A 19,194-nucleotide genomic window follows, 5' to 3' on the forward strand; every position below is an offset into this window, starting at 1 on the left:
CATAGGCATGCCTCAGCAGGCTGACATGCTGAGTCCCCCATGTGGCTGAGCCAGAACTGGGCCAGGATACCAGTGGCAAACCCCAAAGCAACAACAGCAACAGCAGTGACTGTGGGAGGTAGGAGTGACCCACCCCCCAAGCAGGGACAGGAATCTTGGTGAGAAAGCAGCTGACTCTCAGTCCCAGGATCCTGTCCCTGCAGTATCTACACAGATATTAAATCTTCTGTCTCAATTCCAAGATAATACTTGGGGAACTCAGATGGTAAATTTTGTCAATAAATTATTACAAAATAGGGAGGACACAGGGATATTGCAATAAAGCCTGTCGGGGTGTTATTAGAATACTTCACAGTTTACCATGTCCAATTTTGAAAACTCCTGCAACATTGCAAAGCAAATATCCACCAGCCTACAAATACAGATTAAAGATCATCACATTTGATGGACAATCACACTATTTTCATATGAAACTTTAAATAAACCAATTATTAACAGAGAAGATAATTCTTAATTAAATTTTCCTTATAATTGAAAATAAAGAAATAAAATACATAAATAGGCATTTTGGATTATATGCAAATTATGAAACTACTTTTGGTTTCTTATTCAGTCTTAGCAAGTTACAGGAAATGTCAGAGGAAATCTTAAAATGTCAGTGCATACATTTACATTCAACATTAAATTCAGTATACAGTGTAAATGATCTTTGTTGTGAGGGAATTGTTTTGTATCTTCACTGTGGTGATGAATACACAAACTTATACATGTGATAAATTTGTATAAAATTTGTATAAAACTAAGTCCACACACAAATGAGTCCTGGTAAATTGGTAAAATATGAATGCGATCAGTGGATTGTACCCATGTCAATTTCCTGGGTGTAACACTGTAGTTATTTTCAGGATGTTACCATTTGGGATAAATGGTACATGGGTTCTCTATTATTTCTTATAATCTGCATGTTAATCTGCAGTTATTTTAAAATGAAAAGTTTAATTAAAAATCACATTCAAGGAGTTAAGCCGCTGCCTTCAGCTCAGGTCATGATCTCAGGGTCCTGGGATTGAGTCCCGCATCGGACTCTCTGCTAAGCAGGGAGCCTGCTTCCCTCTCTCTCTCTCTGCCTGCCTCTCTGCCTACTTGTGATCTCTCTCTGTCAAATAAATAAATAAAAATCTTAAAAAAAAAATCACATTCAAGGGCACCTGGATGGCTTAGTGGGTTAAAGCCTCTGCCTTCGGCTCAGGTCATGATCCCAGGGTCCTGGGATCGAGCCCCACACTGGGCTCTCTGCTCCACAGGGAGCCTGTTCCCCCCTCCACCCTGCCTGCCTCTCTGCCTGCTTGTGATCTCTGTCAAATAAATAAATAAAATCTTTTAATTAATTAATAAATAAATATCACATTCATACATGAAACTAATTTGTATGAACACTTAAATCTTTATTGAAAAATTGTTCCATTAGACTCAAGCTCCAAATGTACTAAAATTTGTTTGTTAAGTCAGAAATTTATCTCAGTATTGTCACAATGCATACTCTTAATAGCCCTAGTAATGGTTGCAACTATCAGAAATTATTTGTCATCTTGGCGTTAGCCAAAACAAATGATGCCACTTACAATTTTATAATGGAAAATGAAATTGCTAATTGTATCAATTTTCAAGACCTAAGGAATGAATTTGCAGAAAATTAAGCCAGGAAAATTATATGATCAATCAGTATATCACAGTAACATAGTATTTCTCTTTATTGTATTACCCGTAATTGATACAGAAATGTTATTTTTTGAAATTTATAAATTTATGTTGTTTTTCATCTACAATTCCTATTATAAGTAATAGAATATTTTTTTTAAAGATTTTTTATTTATTTATCAGAGAGGGTGGGCGGAGAGAGAGCACAGGCAGACAGAATAGCAGGCAGAGGCAGAGGGAGAAGCAGGCTCCCGCCGAGCAAGGAGCCCGACGTGGGACTCGATCCCAGGACGCTGGGATCATGACCTGAGCCGAAGGCAGCTGCTTAACCAACTGAGCCACCCAGGCGTCCCAGTAATAGAATATTTTTAAAGGGAAAAATTTTTATATTATTATCTTTAACAGCACTTATCCCCACCTACATTTTGAACTAAAGGGCCCCAAACTTTCATTTTGCCCTGGGTCTTATAAATTATGTAAGTCTTGGGCCAGGAGATTTGATACAGATTGATCCAGAAAATCCTTTAAATTTTACCAAAGGGTAGATAAGTTATATTGAATACCTTATTTTTGTAGAATTGAGCTTCACATAAATTTTTGGAAGAACTCAGAAATTGCATCCAATAACTAATCTCAGAAGTCAACTTCTTTTTGTCCAGAGGGTTTGCCAAGATATTATTTTGCTTATTTTATTGTATTGTATTATTTTATAAAAACCCAACAAGATTCATCCATCATCAGTCTTGACATTTGAATTTTCATTTACATTACTCTGAGAGAGGACTTCAAGGAAATCTTTCCATTTATCAGATGTACCTTTCCAAAGTGTATTTATTTTACCTTTAAGAAATACAGAATTAAGGACTATGCAGATATATCAGTTTGGATTTTTTAAATCTAAACATCATAGTTTTGATAAAAATTCTGATACCTAGGTCCATCGGCTTCACATTTACCTGTGACATTTCTTAGCTTGCAAATACACTGCTAGAAAATGATTGGGTTTCCTAGAAGCTTTGGAATGAGCCTGTCAGCAGTCATTCTTTTTTTATATGACAGTCACACCATTGTCCCAAATGAAATTTTAGGGGCTTTTTTGTTGCTGTTGTTGTTGTTGTTATTGTTGTTTTAAGATTTTATTTATTTATTTGACAGAGATCACAAGTAGGCAGAGAGGTAGGCAGAGAGAGAGGAGGAAGCAGGCTCCCGGCTGAGCAGAGAGCCCGATGTGGGGCTCCATTCCAGCTGGGATCGTGACCCGAGCCAAAGGCAGAGGCTTTAACCTACCGAGCCACCCAGCCACCCCCGAAATTTTAGTTTTAAAAACAACAAACCTAAAACTGATATTTGGGATGCATATGTTAACAGTAAATTATTTCTGTTTCCTAGTGGTAGGCAAGCTTTGAAGAACATCAAGTCATTTGAGTAACAATGAAGGAAAATTATCTGTGTTAATGTTTTTGTGTACAGATCACACCCACTTTTTATTCCGCTATCATGATGGCTCAGCCTGTTTTCTTTATTCTCTTCTGTTCCAGAATGACTCGTGGGGAAAGCAGTATTCATATGCACTCTTCAAAGCCATGAGTCACATGCTGTGCATCGGGTATGGAGCCCAGGCCCCAGTCAGCATGTCGGATCTCTGGATTACCATGCTGAGCATGATCGTTGGGGCCACCTGCTACGCCATGTTCGTCGGCCATGCCACAGCTTTAATCCAGTCTTTGGATTCCTCCAGGCGGCAGTATCAGGAGAAGGTAATTCGTTTTATCACTAGTATCTTCAACCAGCTCGTTTGTAAATCGAGTTAATATTGTTCAGGTAACTAAATTCTTACTGTATCAAAAATATAATGAAATAAAATGTACAAATCAGGAAAACAATCTATTTTGATATTTTGTAGTTTCCCCAAGATGCTTGTGGTAGCTGTCATTTGTTTCCAATTTCTTTCTTGAGTAGCACTTTTTAAAAAAAAATCTGAATTCACATCCACAGAAAAAAATAATTACATGTTTGAGAAGGCATGAAGCAGATTTGAAGTATTACCATCCATCATGCTCTATCATATTTCAACAGTTAAGGTAATATGCAGCCTTCTCTAGTATATGTTAGAAAAATACGTTAGCGATTAAATGTAACTAGGCAGCCATTGTGTATGTGCCTCTGTGTTTCTCTGCATTATAATCATAATTTATATTATAACCCATATGCTTTGCTGAACATATGTTGCTCTTCTGTGTAGATAAGTCACCACACCCTCTAGTCTTAAAAATGCATATTAACAGCTGCTATCATATGTTCTTAAGCACAATGTGTTCATTAAAATAATTGCTGCTCTAAACTTCTTTCAAAAGAGAGAGGAAAAGTAAATGTATGCAATAATATATTCACTGGATTATTTTTCATGTGCTGAATTATTTGTCTGGGTCTGAACCTTGGATAACCGGACAGTACATGTATATTTAACCAAATATCATTAACTTTCGGACAGATAAATAAGAATATTTCATAACTGAAGGAAGGATTTATAATGTAGAAGTTTGATTTAACATGATGGAGTATATACTGTATACTGCACCAAAGAGCATGTCTGCAAGTAATGATTAAAATAGTTCTAGAATACTTCTAGTGAGTGATAACAGGCTAGACTCATAACTACTTACAAAATAGCCGAAGATTGTTTCAGTTGTTTTATTTACAGAAGTTTTCAACCCTATAATCACACAATAGGAGAAAAGGATCCCAGAGTCTTTATTTCCCTTGAATGTAATTACACTGCCACCAACTACTGGAATGAGCAAGTTGGTATTTTATTACTGAAGTAATGAAAAGATGAACCACCAAAATTGCTTCAAGGTACATTTTAAAATAAAGCCTTCAATTACATTGGAAAGAACAAAGCACATAGTAAGGGAGAAGAGACTTTATAGAATGGTGACTTTGACTAAAAATTATATACTCAAAGGAATTTGGGCAAACTTTATGGGGATTTAAGACAAGACTACAACAAGGTATATGTTTCTATTATACTGTTTGTTCTCTTCCAGTTGACATTGCTTTAAAAAAAAAAAAAGCTCTTTTCCCATCTCCTTTTTGTCTGCATTATTGGTACTATTTTTCTTAAAAACAAATAAATCTTCAATTTCCAGTATTGCGTTTATTACCATTGTATTGCATAATAAGTGAATTCACTATTTTTATGTTTTTAGACCTGCTTTATAATCCAAGTATAACTTAGAAACCCAATGCCTATGCAATTATAAGCAAAGATATGATGCCTGCAATATTTCAAGTTATCAAGTTCTTGATATTACAAAGAGCTTAACAGAGGGCAAGCATACTGAGGTAATCTTTTACTTTCTGGAGCAATCTAATCAGGATGAGCTGATTATAAGTATATATATGGATTTTCTTATTCTGGATGTTTCATATAAATGCAGTTATGCAATATATGATCTTTTTAGTGTTTTCAAGCTTCATCCAAATTGTATCATGTGTCAGTGCTTAATTACTTATTTTGGCTCATTAATATCCCATTGTATGGATATATCAGCATTTTGTTTATCTTTTCTTCAGTTGATGGACATTTGAATTGTTTCCTCCTTTCACTGTCATGAATAGAGCTGCTATTAACATTTGAGTACAAGTATAATTTGAATATCTGTTTTCATTTTGTTAAGGTATATACCTAGGAGTGGAATCGCTGGGTTATATAATAATTCCATGTTTAACTTTTTGAGGAACTGCTTTTTTTGTAGCTAATATTTATCTTTGGGTGTATTGGAACCATCTGCCATGGATGACTATAAAATGAATATTGATATTGTTTTCACTGCCATATACCCACTAATAACATATTTTTGATGGAAAAGTGAGCACCAGTACATTTTATAGTAGCTATTCAGAATCCACTGGTGTTCAGCCCACATAATCAGACCCAGAATTCACACCTAGACATAACAATCTATTGTCTCTTCATTTGCCATACTACTGGGCTCCAGTGAAACTTTCGATCAAATCTAGTCTACTGCAAGTCATCTGGCCCACTGCGTATGTCTGGAATCTTAGAGTTATTTAATTCTACCTTCTTAGGGAACATCTGTTCATTTGGGTTCTCCCAGCCGGAAGTTGTCCTATCATCCTAAGCAGCAACAGTAGATCCTCTGATTATGAGATCTTTACCTACACAATTTACCAATGTTACTAATCTGGCAGTAGGGTATAATCATCATCATCATTTGCTCTCTTGACCAAAAAAATGCAATGATTTTCACAGTATAGCATTGCAGATTAAACTCTGACTTGAATCACAATGTATGTTCCTGATTTCATGGGTCATCATGTTTCATGTTCAATGACAATTCAGACAGCAACGTTTTCCCCTTCTGTCAGTTATGGAGATTTCATAGTTTAAAACCGGTGGCATTTAAAATGTGCCTCTCTTGACGCTCTGCTCTGGGTTCCTAGCTAGCTTCATACTTTCTATGACTGGTAGACTGAGCAAGCTGAACTTCAGTAATAACCTAAAGTAATTAAATCATATTTTTTGGTTTTCAATTCTGGTTTTAAATTTATTTAGTGAAGGTCATCTTTTCTGAACAAATAAAATCCCTCCCCCAGAACTTTTTGAGGCTAGAAGCCAGAAATAAGGAAGGTAGACATAGTCCACAGGCTCTCTTTTCTCTCCTGTCAGAAGACTTGAGGAGCTACTGTTTGCCTTCAGAGAGAAGACACAGCGGGGAGGAAAAGGAAGGGAAAAGGCAGTTTTAACACCTGCTACGTGTGTGAAGTTAGTGTCCTTTGGTGGGAATGGCAAATGATTAAAGCTGATGGTTCGTTTATGAGATCCTTTGGACTCTTCAGGTAACACCCACTGAGTCTCTCTCCTATTCTTCCTAGATGAGGTCCTGCAAATTGAGGAGTTATCTCCAGGTTCTTTCTGCTCTGGGCTTCTTGCTCTGCCAGGCGGTACTCTTGGACAGGACCCAAGATACAATGCTGGCCCCGCTGTATGACTCAGATCTGGTCCACAGAAAAGCACCCCTGCATCCCTCCCTCAACCCATCCCTCAGTACTCACCTGCCTCCACACCAAAGCGATGAGGAGCCTGTGTCTAGCCTTCTCCAATTCCTTGGTAGGCGTTAGACCCTGTCCACAAGTTATTTATGTGTTCTCATATGCAAAACAAAACCCAGATCCATGTGTCCCAACTACGTGACCTTAGTTCAGAGATCCCCAAGTGGTTTTCTTGAAGCTGTACTCCCAGGTCATGTGTTAGAAGGTTTAGAGAGCTGGCAAAGGGACTCATAGCACAACAGTTACACTCTGAAGAAATCCACTCACTAATCCCATCAGAAAAATTCTCCTCTACCTTGTGCACTGCTGTAGAACTTTGATACCTCCGCTGTAGAACTTTGATACCTCCGGGAGTCTGGCTCCTTCAATCACCATTTACATTTGTAAACCAGTATTTAAGAGACAACTTTATACAGGCTGTTAGTAGTCAAGTTCTGGCAGAGTTAAAGTTATATGCAGATTTTCGACTATGCGAGGGGGTCAGCACCCTTAACCCTCACTTTATTTCAGAGGTCAATGCTATAAATAATCGTTTCCTGGCCAAATAAATTTGGAATTGTCGACTGAAAAAAATGCATCAAGGTGCTGTTTCTGTGGATAAGTGTGTGCACCCTGAACATTTAACTTCTTGTGTTTGCCTTCTGTGCCAAACCCCCTTGAATTGTAATTGATTAGAATGCACTTTGGAAAACATCTTTCTAGACAAACTCCCCAAAATGGATATTCCATTTTTTTTAACTGACCCTGGGTGGTTACACCCTTTTCTAGATATGTCTGCAGTTCATCTCATCTTCAGGAGACGAAACTATTTTTGATCATCCTTTGTCTTTATACTGCTGCAACTTAGTGCTTATGCTTGGGCAGCCCTGGGGAACCTACCACTATTTTTAGATTCTCTTCCCTGTCATACAATTATAGTAATAGCAGCTTTTAGGTGTGCAAGAATTTTAACACAATACACAGTATGAATTTAGAATAAGAGATTTCCAACTCACCTTGGTATACTTGATGTACGTGAAAGGCATTTTTTTAAAAGATATGTGTTCAGCATCATGATCAGACTATTACATTTAGCAATCAACAGCATGGGTCCAAAAAAAAACCAAAAACCAAAAAACAAACAAACAAAAAAACTGCATTAAAACCCTTTGCTGAGAAGCTTTACATTTTCCACAGAACAGAAACTAAAATAACCTGTTAGTCACAAATACAGCCCTTGAATTTTTTGCCCATACACGTGAGTATTGTTTAAAACATGTCTTCTTTGTAGCAGCTAGGTGGTGCCACCCCTATGCTTGGCTGAGTTCACAAATCTCTTGTAACCTGTAGCTTCCCTGTCGCTCTCCTCTCCTGCTAAGCCTTGTTCCCTGGCAGTAATGAAAACCTTCTGCCACTGTCATAGTTAGTGCTGCTGCTGCTGCTGCTGGAAACACCATAGCCACCTTGGTTTCCTGGTTTGCCAAAGTATTGGCCTCCACCACAAGGGCCAGAGTTTCTGCCTCCAAAAATTTCCTCCTTTCGTGGGTCCAAAATTTCAAGATTGATTGTTATTATTGCCAAAATCATTATACCTTCAGTCACCTCCAGAGTTGCTGCCATCATTACCAAATCCATTATAGGCATTCCCGCTGCCATCGTATCTGCCACCGCCTGAATAGCCACCAAAGCCAACTTGCCCACAGAAGTTTCCCCCACAACCAAAGCTATCATTCCATCAAAACCTCCATGACCACCGCCAAAGTTTCCAGAACCACTTCGATCTCTTGGTTGGCTGAGGGCCTAGCCATCTCCAGCTTTCTCTTGCATAAGGCTTTCCTTACCTCACAGCTGTGGCCATTCACAGTGTGGTATTTTTGAATGACAATCTTGTCTACAGAGTTGTGGTCATCAAATGTTACAAAAGTAAAGCCACTCTTTGTGCTACTGTCAGTCATGATTTCAATCACTTCAGTTTTCCCATACTGTTCAAAATAGTCTCTTAGATGGTGTTCCTCGGTGGCTTCTTTAATGCTACCAACAGACATCTTCACAGTTTAGTGGGCACCAGGTCTTTGAGAATCTTCTCTTGAGACAACCCTCTTGGTTCCACACTCTTCCATCCACCTCGTGTGACCTTGTATTCATGGCTGCAGCCACCTCCTCCGCAGGGGCATATGTGACAGACCCAAAGTCTCTGGAGCGCTTGGTGTTTGGATCTCTCATTACCACTCGGTCTATAAGCATTCCCCATTGTTCAAAACGGGTCCTCGGGTATTGTGCTAAGCAAAATAAGTTGATCAGAGAAAGAGAATTATCATAGGATAATTTGATATGTGGAATTTGAGAAACAAGGTGGAGGATCATAGGGAAGAGAGGAAAAAATGAAACAAGATGAAACCAGGAAGGGAGACAAACCATAAGAGACTCTGAGATTCAGTCAGGAAACAAACTGAGGGTTGCTGGAGTGGAAGGGTTGGGAGGGATGGGGTGTCTGGGTGATGGACATTGGGGAGGCTCTGTGCTATGGCGAGTGCTGTGAATTGTATAAGACTGATGATCCACAGACCTGTACCCCTGAAGCAAATAATACATTATATGTTAATTTAAAAAATAAGTGAAAATTTAAAATATAAATAAATAAAATAAAATGGTTCCTCAGACTCTCAGCAGTTGTTTTCAAGCTCAAACCCTGTGACAAAGAGTTTCCAAAACTGTTCAGTCTCTTCGGGGGCCTCTGACTTAGACATGACAGCGGTGGGAAAAGAGACTTCAATGATGCTTACTCGGCAGCATCCGTGGACAGAAAGCCATGAAAGATTTTTAATGTATAGTTTGAATCTGACCCAAGAATAACTCTAATTATATGAGGAAATTATCAGATTGAAATACCTTTATATACTGAATAGCTTCCTAAATCCAGGAAACAAAGTGTATAAGTCCAAGACAAGTGAAGGAATGATTTTTTTTTTTTTAATAGACTGTGCTTGTTGATGGTAGAGCACATGGCAGTGAGCCAGTGCTACTCCAGGCTTCAAATATTGATTATGTTCTATAAAATGTTTAAAATGTCATATTCTCAATTTAAAATGATAGGAAATTTAAAGGCTAAATTATCCAAAAGAACAATGATAAAATTTTCTTCATCTCTGCAAGAGCTTCTATGATGCTCATTAAAGGCCCTTTGGAATAAGAAGGTATGGTTTAATATAAGTAATCTCTCAATCATAGAAGCGAGTTGTAAGTAATCCTGTATGAAACTACATCAAATTACATATTTTGTGTAATCATACCTAAAACATAATATTCTAAATCTCGTCACTCCAGGCAAATATTTTTTTCTTGGTTTTAGTTAAAAATCCATAGAACCTTATTCTTTCCTTGTAAATGAAGAACTATAATCAGGACTATTGTATTTCTTATTCCATAGAAATCTTTTTTTTCTCTTTTTTTTTCTTTTTTAATCAGTTTAATCTTCCAAATTTGTATAAGCTCATGGTATGACCAGAGACAAAAAGCTAAGCCCAAGACCTGCTCTCATTTTCAATCCACTGAAATATCATTTGCAATAAAGGATTTGATTTCACATCAGTTAAAATAAAGTTATTATGGTTAATATAGACATTTTCTTGGTAATATGCCCTTCAAAAATAATTTGAGTAGAGGAAGAATGATGCCTAATCAACTTTTAAACTCTTATGGATCTCTCAACCAAACCTCATTTCCAGCCAAATAATTATTGTTCTCTCAACAAATCAAATGAGTCTGACTTGCTACACCCTTCACCCTATCCCTTTGTATAATTTTACCCCTTTCACTGTTTACATAGGTTGTGCCCTTCCCTTTGGAGGGCTGTGAGATCTTCTCTGATTGTCTCAACTATAGTAATCTATTTTTTGTGTATATTTTATCTGTCCAGAAGAGGTTAAGCACCATAGTGGAAACACCTGTGTCTCAGCTACTGTGTCATTCAGCCCTTGTACGTAGAAACCTCGGTATTATGATGCTGAGGATATAGTGGCAGTGAGGATCTAGAATGTTTATTGGTCCAACCTTTATGCTAACATAAATAGAAATAACAGTTTATAATTTGAACTTTTCAGAATGCTGCCACATAAGTATACATGAGCACATCTTTTAAAAAATGTTATTTATTTACTTGTAGATAAAGATACTGCCTCACATGTTACAGCAAGTACTTGCTTATGTATTGTATATACTTATTTAGCTTAAACACTTGTAAAAACTTAATTTTCAATATGCTTTACCCTCTGGAATTCTGAGACTGATTTCTCTGTAAGTAAAAGCTATATTATGAAAATGCCTTTCGTTAGGGCTGACACAATTTGTTAGTTTCCGGGTTGATCAGTATTGTGTTCTCCTTTAGGATGTGATGGAACCCATCGTCCAAATAGATGGATGGGAATGCTTATCACTGCTGTCATGTAATTCTGAGTCTTTAAAAAAAAAAAAAAAAAAAAGACTATGACCAGAGCAAAGAGAAAATTCAGAGTAGTGACTATGATAGTTTGTAGGTAATTCTATTATTCGGTTAAAAGAAAAGAAGAGCAATTATGTCCTGCTTTCTTAACCTATCTTCATTTAGTCAGTTGAGTTGCTAATTTGATTTACTGATTTTGTAGGTTATGTTAGTATCGGCCTTCAGAAAAGCAAAGAGACCTTGAAGTTAAAATGATCTTGACCTTGGAAAATCAAATTGACCCAATGCTTAAATTAAAAATGGCTCGATGCCTTCATTTTGATTGGGAACATTTTTAGGGGGAAGATGTAGCTCTAAAATCCATGTGCATTCAGCAAAATGTTTCACTTGCTTTTCTTCCTTATTCGTAAAGGCTTTCTTCCTTCCTTTACAAATGAGAATGCCATGAGCACAACTCCCACATGGTTCCTTAATTAGTCAGAAAGATTTCCAATTCCGCTATACCATATACTTTTGCCTCCCAGGAGCTGAATTTAACGTACTCTTGTATGTTAAAGTGGTAGTTCTGCCAAATGTTTTCAGGCCAAGGAGATCCTACGACTGGGACTATCTTCGAGATTTTCTCCTAGGAAAACAGCAGGGCAGTAGCCCTTGGGTTAGCTTCATGTGGCCACTTGAGCTGCTAACAAATCGGGCTCGTGGCAGAATGATAATGCTTCCCATTTTCAGCTGAGAAAAAATGTTCTTATGTTAACTAAGTATTGTAATAAAGATAGGGACAGGTAGAGGGAGGGCTTTGGAGGCTGTTAGTTTAATGAAGGTGAAAAATAGAATTTTGCCACTTGTAAATCTCTCATACCACTGATTTCCAACCAACCTTTGTATTTTAATATATCCCACTGAGAAATATGGTATTCCTTTTCACTCAGTGATACTTTCTGTAGCAATATTCTACGTGAGAGGGTAAAATTTCCCATATCTTTATTGTTAGTATTCATGGTTTCAGGACTATACAAAGTGGTAAAAATTGGTTCTCAGCAATATTTCATCTAATTCTTTGCAGTTTACGTTTATCATTTATTGATCATATGACAGCCTCTTATAATAGCTCTAAAGTAGAGTTGCATTTTCTACCATTTTTCTTTTCTGATTGATCTATTGACTTAATTTTTTAAGAATGTTTGTATTTTCATTTGAATGTACTCCCTGAATCTCTCTTTCAAGTGTTTTGCTGTATTATATTTGTTGCCCCTTATATATCATGAGACATAAATACACTATTAAGCACTTTCACGGGGCAGAAGCTTGGTTACCAGGGACCCACTAATCTGACAAGAATGCACAGTGAATAAGAATTACTGAATGGAACTTGCATTTGCTTAGTCAGGTCATTGGGACCCTTTGAAAAAGGCTTTGAAGAATGCAGGGGAAAAAAATCAGCAGGTAGTGATAGTCACTATGAGACCAATGTCCCAGAGAAGACCGCTAATTTTGAGAAGACTCCTGGCAGACAGGAATAAAATGTGCAAACGCCCAGAGGTGGGTGTATGTGGGAATATTGAATTGTCTAATTTGAGTAAAGCAATAACTACCTTGTTGGGGAAACTGTGAAATAAGATTGGGTTATGGTCCACCTACAATAGTTTTGAATGTGGGAATGATGGGATTATACTTTGGGAAAAGGATATCCATTGCAAAATTTTAGAAAAGGATATAGTAGTTGAAGCTGTCTTATAGGAAAATAAATCACAGCAGTCCATGAGATATGGTGTACCCTTGACGCAGATCGTAAAGTTCCAAGATCAAATAGATCACTTCAGAAATGCTTACTGATAGATTAACACAACATGTTAAACAGGACAGGAATTGTAAGTAGATAGGAACACTCTGGTTAATAAACCCACTGGAAATGACCTTCTTTATAAGGAATCATGATCCAAATAGTCTTCAGAGATAGCTTTCATGTGAGTCAGATCTCAAATCCATTTAATCCATTAAATGCATATTTACTAAATGCTTACTATGTGTCAGGTCTGGTACTAGACGCCAGGCACACAATGTAGGCAAATAAAGATAGTGCTTTCCCTCATCAAGACTCTTGTAGTATAGTGGGCGGGAGAGGAGGGACATGACACCCAGAAACAAGATCTGTAGAAAACAGTCAGTTATACAAATTGTAAAGTGCTGTAAGAGAAATGTAAAGACATGATAAGAGATTTTTAGGACTTTGGCTTAATTCATATGAGATGTAGTGAGGGTGGGAGAGGAGAAAAATCGATATTTAAGAAGAAACCTAAGAATGAGTAGAAGGGAGATAGTGAAGTGACCAGCATGGGGAAAAGCACTGAGGTGTGAAAAAGTTTGCCATGATTCAAGAACAGACAGGAAAGTGTGATTAGAGCTGAGGAAAGTGAAGCTGTTCGGGATGAGACTGGAAAGCTTAACTTGTGTCGGATTATGTGGAACAGATTAGGTGGAACCTCATAGGCCTTCTTAACCATGTTGTACTGTAGCCCAACTGCTATGAGAGTCTAGTAAGAATTTGATGCAGAAGAGTTACATTAGATAAGATTTGAAATTTTTAAGAGTGTCCAGTCAACAATGTATGTAATAGATTAAAGGAAAGCAAAAATGGCCAGGTGTTTTTTGGCATTAGGCAAATGGGCTAGTGCGAACTTACAAAGACCCAAGTAGGATTTCAGTTTTATTAGTTGAAATATTAAACAAGGTGGAAATATTAAACAGGCCATTCCAGATTGAATAAATACCACCTATGGCAAATGCTGAACTGTTTTAAGGACATAAACAATTCAGTGACCCAAAGAACTATATGATTTTACTAATAAAACTATATGATTTTACAAAGAACTATGATTTTACTAATAAAATAACTATATGAGAGATGAGAAGCCACATGAGTGGGGTGGCACTGTTTTAGATGGCCATTTTTATTATTTTTTTTTTTTACTTACTTTTTTTAAAAGATTTTATTTATCTATTAGAGAAGGAGAGAGAGAAATCAGAAGTAGGCAGAGAGGCAGGCAGAGAGAGGGGGAAACAGACTCCCCGCTAAGCAAGAACCTGCCTTGGGCTGGATCCCAGCCTGAGACCATAGCTTGGACCAAGGGCAGAGGCTTAACCCACTGAGCCACCCAGGTGCCCCTTACTTATTTATTTTGACAGAGAGTCAGAGAGAAAGAGAGAGAGAACATAAGCAGGGGGAGCAGGAGAGGGAGAAGCAGGTTTCCCGCTGAGCAGGAAGCCAGATGTGGGGCTCGATAGCAGGACACTGGTAATATGACTTGAGCCAAATGCAGATGCTTAATGCATGAGCCACCCAGCTGCCCCAAGATGGCCATTTTTAATACCGGTTCTTCCAAAACTTTTTCTCCACTGTCCCTCAAACTTTAATATGCATCATAATCACCTGGAGAGCTTCTTAATACACATCTGTGGGCCCCATTCCCAACGTTTCTGATTCATTAGGTCTAGAGTGCCTGAGAATTTGCATTTCCAACAAATTTCAGTTGCTGCTGCTGCTGCTGCTGGTCCAAAAACTATCCTTTGAGAACTACTGCCCTAGAGTATTGTTCTTATATGTGTGTTTTAAGCTGTGCACAGACATGTCTGTCTTCTAGCTCATGACCAGGAAGGGAACATGGAGAACACACATCACATCAACTCGCTGCATTGATGAGAGCTTCGTTATGTTCTGCTTGAGGAGGCTGAGAAACATAATCTAGCTGGGGAGCTCTTTGACCAGCAAACAACTCAATACATGTAGAAAAGGCAAAGAACAGACTTAGGTGGGAGTCTTATTATTCCTGCCATAAATACTACAGCAAAAAATTGGGCAGAAAAATGCTTGGTATTTTCTAGGAAACTGATAAACTTTGGATGGGTCATGGAGTACTTGAAAAACAGTGGTGGATATGAGACCTAAAGTCATTTGTGTTTGGTTTGGTAGGCAATGAAGAGCCATAGAGACTTTGAGTTATATGGCCTGACTCTACAAGAACTTAGACAATAGAGAATGGGGCAAGAAGTGATGGGGGAATAAAATGGAGGGAAGAACCTATGTCTTCCATTGAGCCATCTGTTAGTAAACTTGGACTGCATTACCGAGAATGCTTCTTACGCATTCTGTCTTATCTATCAGATATGGTGAGGTGTCTTTAAAACAGTAATGGACTGTATACTTTTTATTAACAAAGATATCACTGTTATAAGAAAAATCTCTTATATAGTTATGTACCAATAATTTTGTTTCCTCAGACTTTTCAATTGTGATCTGATTATTCTGAATCACTAACATGGATTTTCTGTCATTTTCAATGAAACAAAAAATGTGTTTTGTATAAAACAAAATGATGTCAGATTTACCATAATGTTATAATTCACTCTCTAAAGTCGTTTTTTTTTTCTCTCTGAAGAATGTATGAAATGAGATAAAAATTCATGGATTTTGTTGTTTTGATTAATTTGAATCCCAGTACAGCTAACATACAGTGTTACATAAGTTTCAGCCATACAATACAGTGATTCCACAATTCTGTACATTACTCAGTGCTCAAAATGGTGAGTGTGCTCTTACTCCCTTCACCTGTTTAATCCATCCACCTACCCTCCACTCCTCTGGTAGGCACCAGTTCTCTGTAGTAAAGAGTGTGTTTCTTGGTGTATGTGTGTGTGTGTGTGTGTGTGTGTATGTGTATGTGTGTGTGTCTTTCCCTTTGCTCCTTTGTTTTGTTTCTTAAATTCCACATATGAGTGCAAATAAAAATGTCTTTCTCTGACTTATTTCACTTAGTATTACTCTCTTCTAGTTCCATCCATGTCAGTGCAAATAGCAAGATTTCATTCTATTTTATGGTTGAATAATATTCCATTAAATTATATTATACACTATATATATAATTTCTTCTTTACCCATTTATCAATCCATGGACACTTAGACTACTTCCATACTTTGGCTATTGAAAATAGTGCTGCTGTAAACATAGGGGTGCATGTATTTCTTTGAATTAGTGTTTTTGTATTCTTTGGGTCAATACCCAATAGTGCGATTGCTGGGTCATACAGTAGTACTATTTTTAACTTTTTGAGGACACCCCATACTGTTTTTCACATTGGCTGTACCAGTTTGCATTCCCATCAACAGTGCATGAGTGTTCCTTTCTCTCCACATTCTTGCCAACACTTGTTATTTCTTGTGTTTTCAATTTTAGCCATTCTGACAGGTATGAGGTGATATCTCATTGTAGTATTGGTTTGCATTTCTCTGATGGTGAGTGATGGTGAGCTTCTTTTCATGTGTCTATTGGCCATCTGTATGCCTTCTTTGAAGAAATGTCTGTTCATGTTTTCCCCCTTTTTTTAGTTGTATTATTCATATTTGGGGTGTTGAGATTTTTAAGTTCTTTATATATTTTGGATACTAACCTTTTATTAGATATGTCATTTGCATTATCTTCTCCCATTCTGCAAGTTGTTTTTTCATTTCTTTGATTGTTTCCTTTACTGTGCAGAGCTCTTTATTTTGAAGTTATCCCAATAGTTCATTTTTGCTTTTGTTTCCCTAGTTTCAGGGGACCTGTCTAGAAAAAAATCTGTCAAAGAAATGATTGCCTGTGTTCCTTTCTAGGATGTTTATGGTTTTAAGTCTCACGTTTAGGTCTTTAATCCATTTTGAATTTATTTTTCTATATGGTGTAAGAAAGTGGTCCAGTTTCATTCTTTTGCTTGTAGCTGTCCAGTTTTCCCAACATCATTTGTTGAAGGGAGAGTTATTTTCCCTTTAGATATTTTTTCTTGCTTTGTTAAAGATAAATTGACCATATAAGTCTGGGCTCATTTCTGGGTTTTCTATTCTGTTCCATTGATCTACATGACTGTTTTTGTGCCATACCATACTATATTAATCACTACAGCTTTATAATATAGTTTGCAATCTAGAATTGTGGTGCCTCTAGCTTTGCCTTTCTTTTTCAAGATTGCTTTGGTTATTGGGGGTCTTTTGTGGTTCCATATAAATTTTAAGATTGTTTATTCTATTTCTGTGAAAAATGCTGTTGGTATTTTGATAAGGATTGTGTTAAATGTGTAGATTGCTTTGGGTAGTATAGACATTTTAATAGTATTTGTTCTCCTAGTCCATGAGCATGGAGTGTCTTTCCATTTCTTTGTGTCACCTGTGTTGATTGTTACATCACCTGTGTCTTGTGCGTGATTTTATTTATTTGAGTCATTTCTCTTCTTTTCTTCATAAGTCTGGCTAGAGGCTTATCAATTTTATTACTTCTTTAAAGAACCAGCTCCTGTTTTCATTGATCTGTTCTTTCTGTTTTTTTTTTTTTTTAAGTCTCCATATGATTTATTTCTGCTCTAATCTTTACTATCACCTTCCTTCTGCTAGTTTTAAGTTTAGTTTGTTCTTCATTTTCTGTTTTCTTTAGGTTAAGTTTAGGTTGCATATATGAGATTTTTTCTTGCTTCTTGAGGTAGGCCTGTATTGCTATAAATTTCCCTCTTAGAACTGCTTTTGCTACATACCAAAGATTTTGGATCATTGTATTTCATTTTCATTTGCTTCTATGGATTTTTTAAATTTCTTCTTCGTGCATATTTGAGATTTTTTCTTGCTTCTTGAGGTAGGCCTGTATTGCTATAAATTTCCCTCTTAGAACTGCTTTTGCTACATACCAAAGATTTTGGATCATTGTATTTCATTTTCATTTGCTTCTATGGATTTTTTAAATTTCTTCTTTTATTTCCTGGTTGACCCTTTCATTGTTTAGTAGCATGTTACTTAATCTCTATGTATTTGTGGTCTTTCCAGGTTTTTCCTTGTGGTTAACTTTTAATTTCATAACACTGTGGTCAGAAAAGATGCATAATATGACTTTGATCTTCTTGAATTTGTCGAGACTAGTTTTGAGGCCTAGTATGTGATCTACTCTGGAGAATGCTCCATGTGCACTTGAAAAGAATGTGTATTCTCCTGTTTTAGGATGTGGTGTTATGAAGATATCTGTTAAAACCTTTTCTTCCAGTATATCATTCAAAGCCATCATTACCTTGTTGGTTTTCTGTTTACATGACCTGTCTGCCCGTTGATGTAAGTGGGGTGTTGACATCCCCTACTATTATTGGATCACTATCGATTAGTTCCTTTATGTTTGTTATTAACAATTTTATGTATTTGGGTACTCCTGTTTTGGGTTCATAAATATTTATAATTTTTATATCTTCTTGTTGGATTGTCCCTTTTATGATTATGTACTATCCTTCTTTTGTTACAGTCTTTGTTTTTAAAGTCTATTTTGTCTGTTATTAGTATTGCTACTCCATCTTTTTTTTGACATCCATTTGCATGATAGATGTTTCTTCATCCCTTCTCTTTCAATCTGCAGGTGTCTTTAGTTCTAAAATGAGTCTCTCGTGGGCAGCATGCAGATGGGTCTTGTTTTTTTAACCCATTCTGACATCCTCAGACTTTTGATTGGAGTGTTTAGTCCATTTACATTCAGAATAATTATTGATAGATATGTATTTATTGTCATTTTAATACTTGTCTTGTGGTTGTTTCTGAAAATTTTCTCTGGTCCTTTCTTGTCTTTTTCTATTTCCTAGTTGCTGGTTTTCTCTGGTATGTCGTATCTTTATCCCTTCTTCTATCAATGGGCACTTGGGCTGCTTCCATACTTTGGTTTTTGTCAATAATGCTACTGTAAACATAGGGGTGCATATATCCTTTTGAATTAGTGTTTTCATATTCTTTGGGTAAATACCAAGTAGTGTAATTACTGAATCATATGGTAATTATATTTTTAACTTTTTATCTCCATAGTGACTATACTGGTTGCATTCCCACTAACAGTGCATGAGAACTCAAGAGTTTTGAACTTAGTAGATTGATAGTGTGAACTTCAGATACAAATTAAGTACTTCTACTATACAAATGAAGCAAGTCTAAACTGCTTTGATACAAAATATTTTCAACT

The 19,194-nt window shown here is 36.8% G+C and overlaps 1 protein-coding gene across 1 annotated transcript in view; it reads left to right on the top strand.

Moving 5' to 3' along the window:
- Positions 1-19,194, top strand: part of HCN1 (hyperpolarization activated cyclic nucleotide gated potassium channel 1) — a 392,660-nt gene that overhangs the window by 268,163 nt on the left and 105,303 nt on the right. Inside the window, exon 4 of the mRNA XM_032337446.1 lies at positions 3,237-3,455. Within this exon, the coding sequence (XP_032193337.1) occupies positions 3,237-3,455 (219 nt within the window). The remainder of the gene's footprint in view (positions 1-3,236; positions 3,456-19,194) is intronic.

The sequence above is a fragment of the Mustela erminea genome, chromosome 3 (genome assembly GCF_009829155.1).
Source record: "Mustela erminea isolate mMusErm1 chromosome 3, mMusErm1.Pri, whole genome shotgun sequence".
NCBI lineage: Eukaryota > Metazoa > Chordata > Mammalia > Carnivora > Mustelidae > Mustela > Mustela erminea.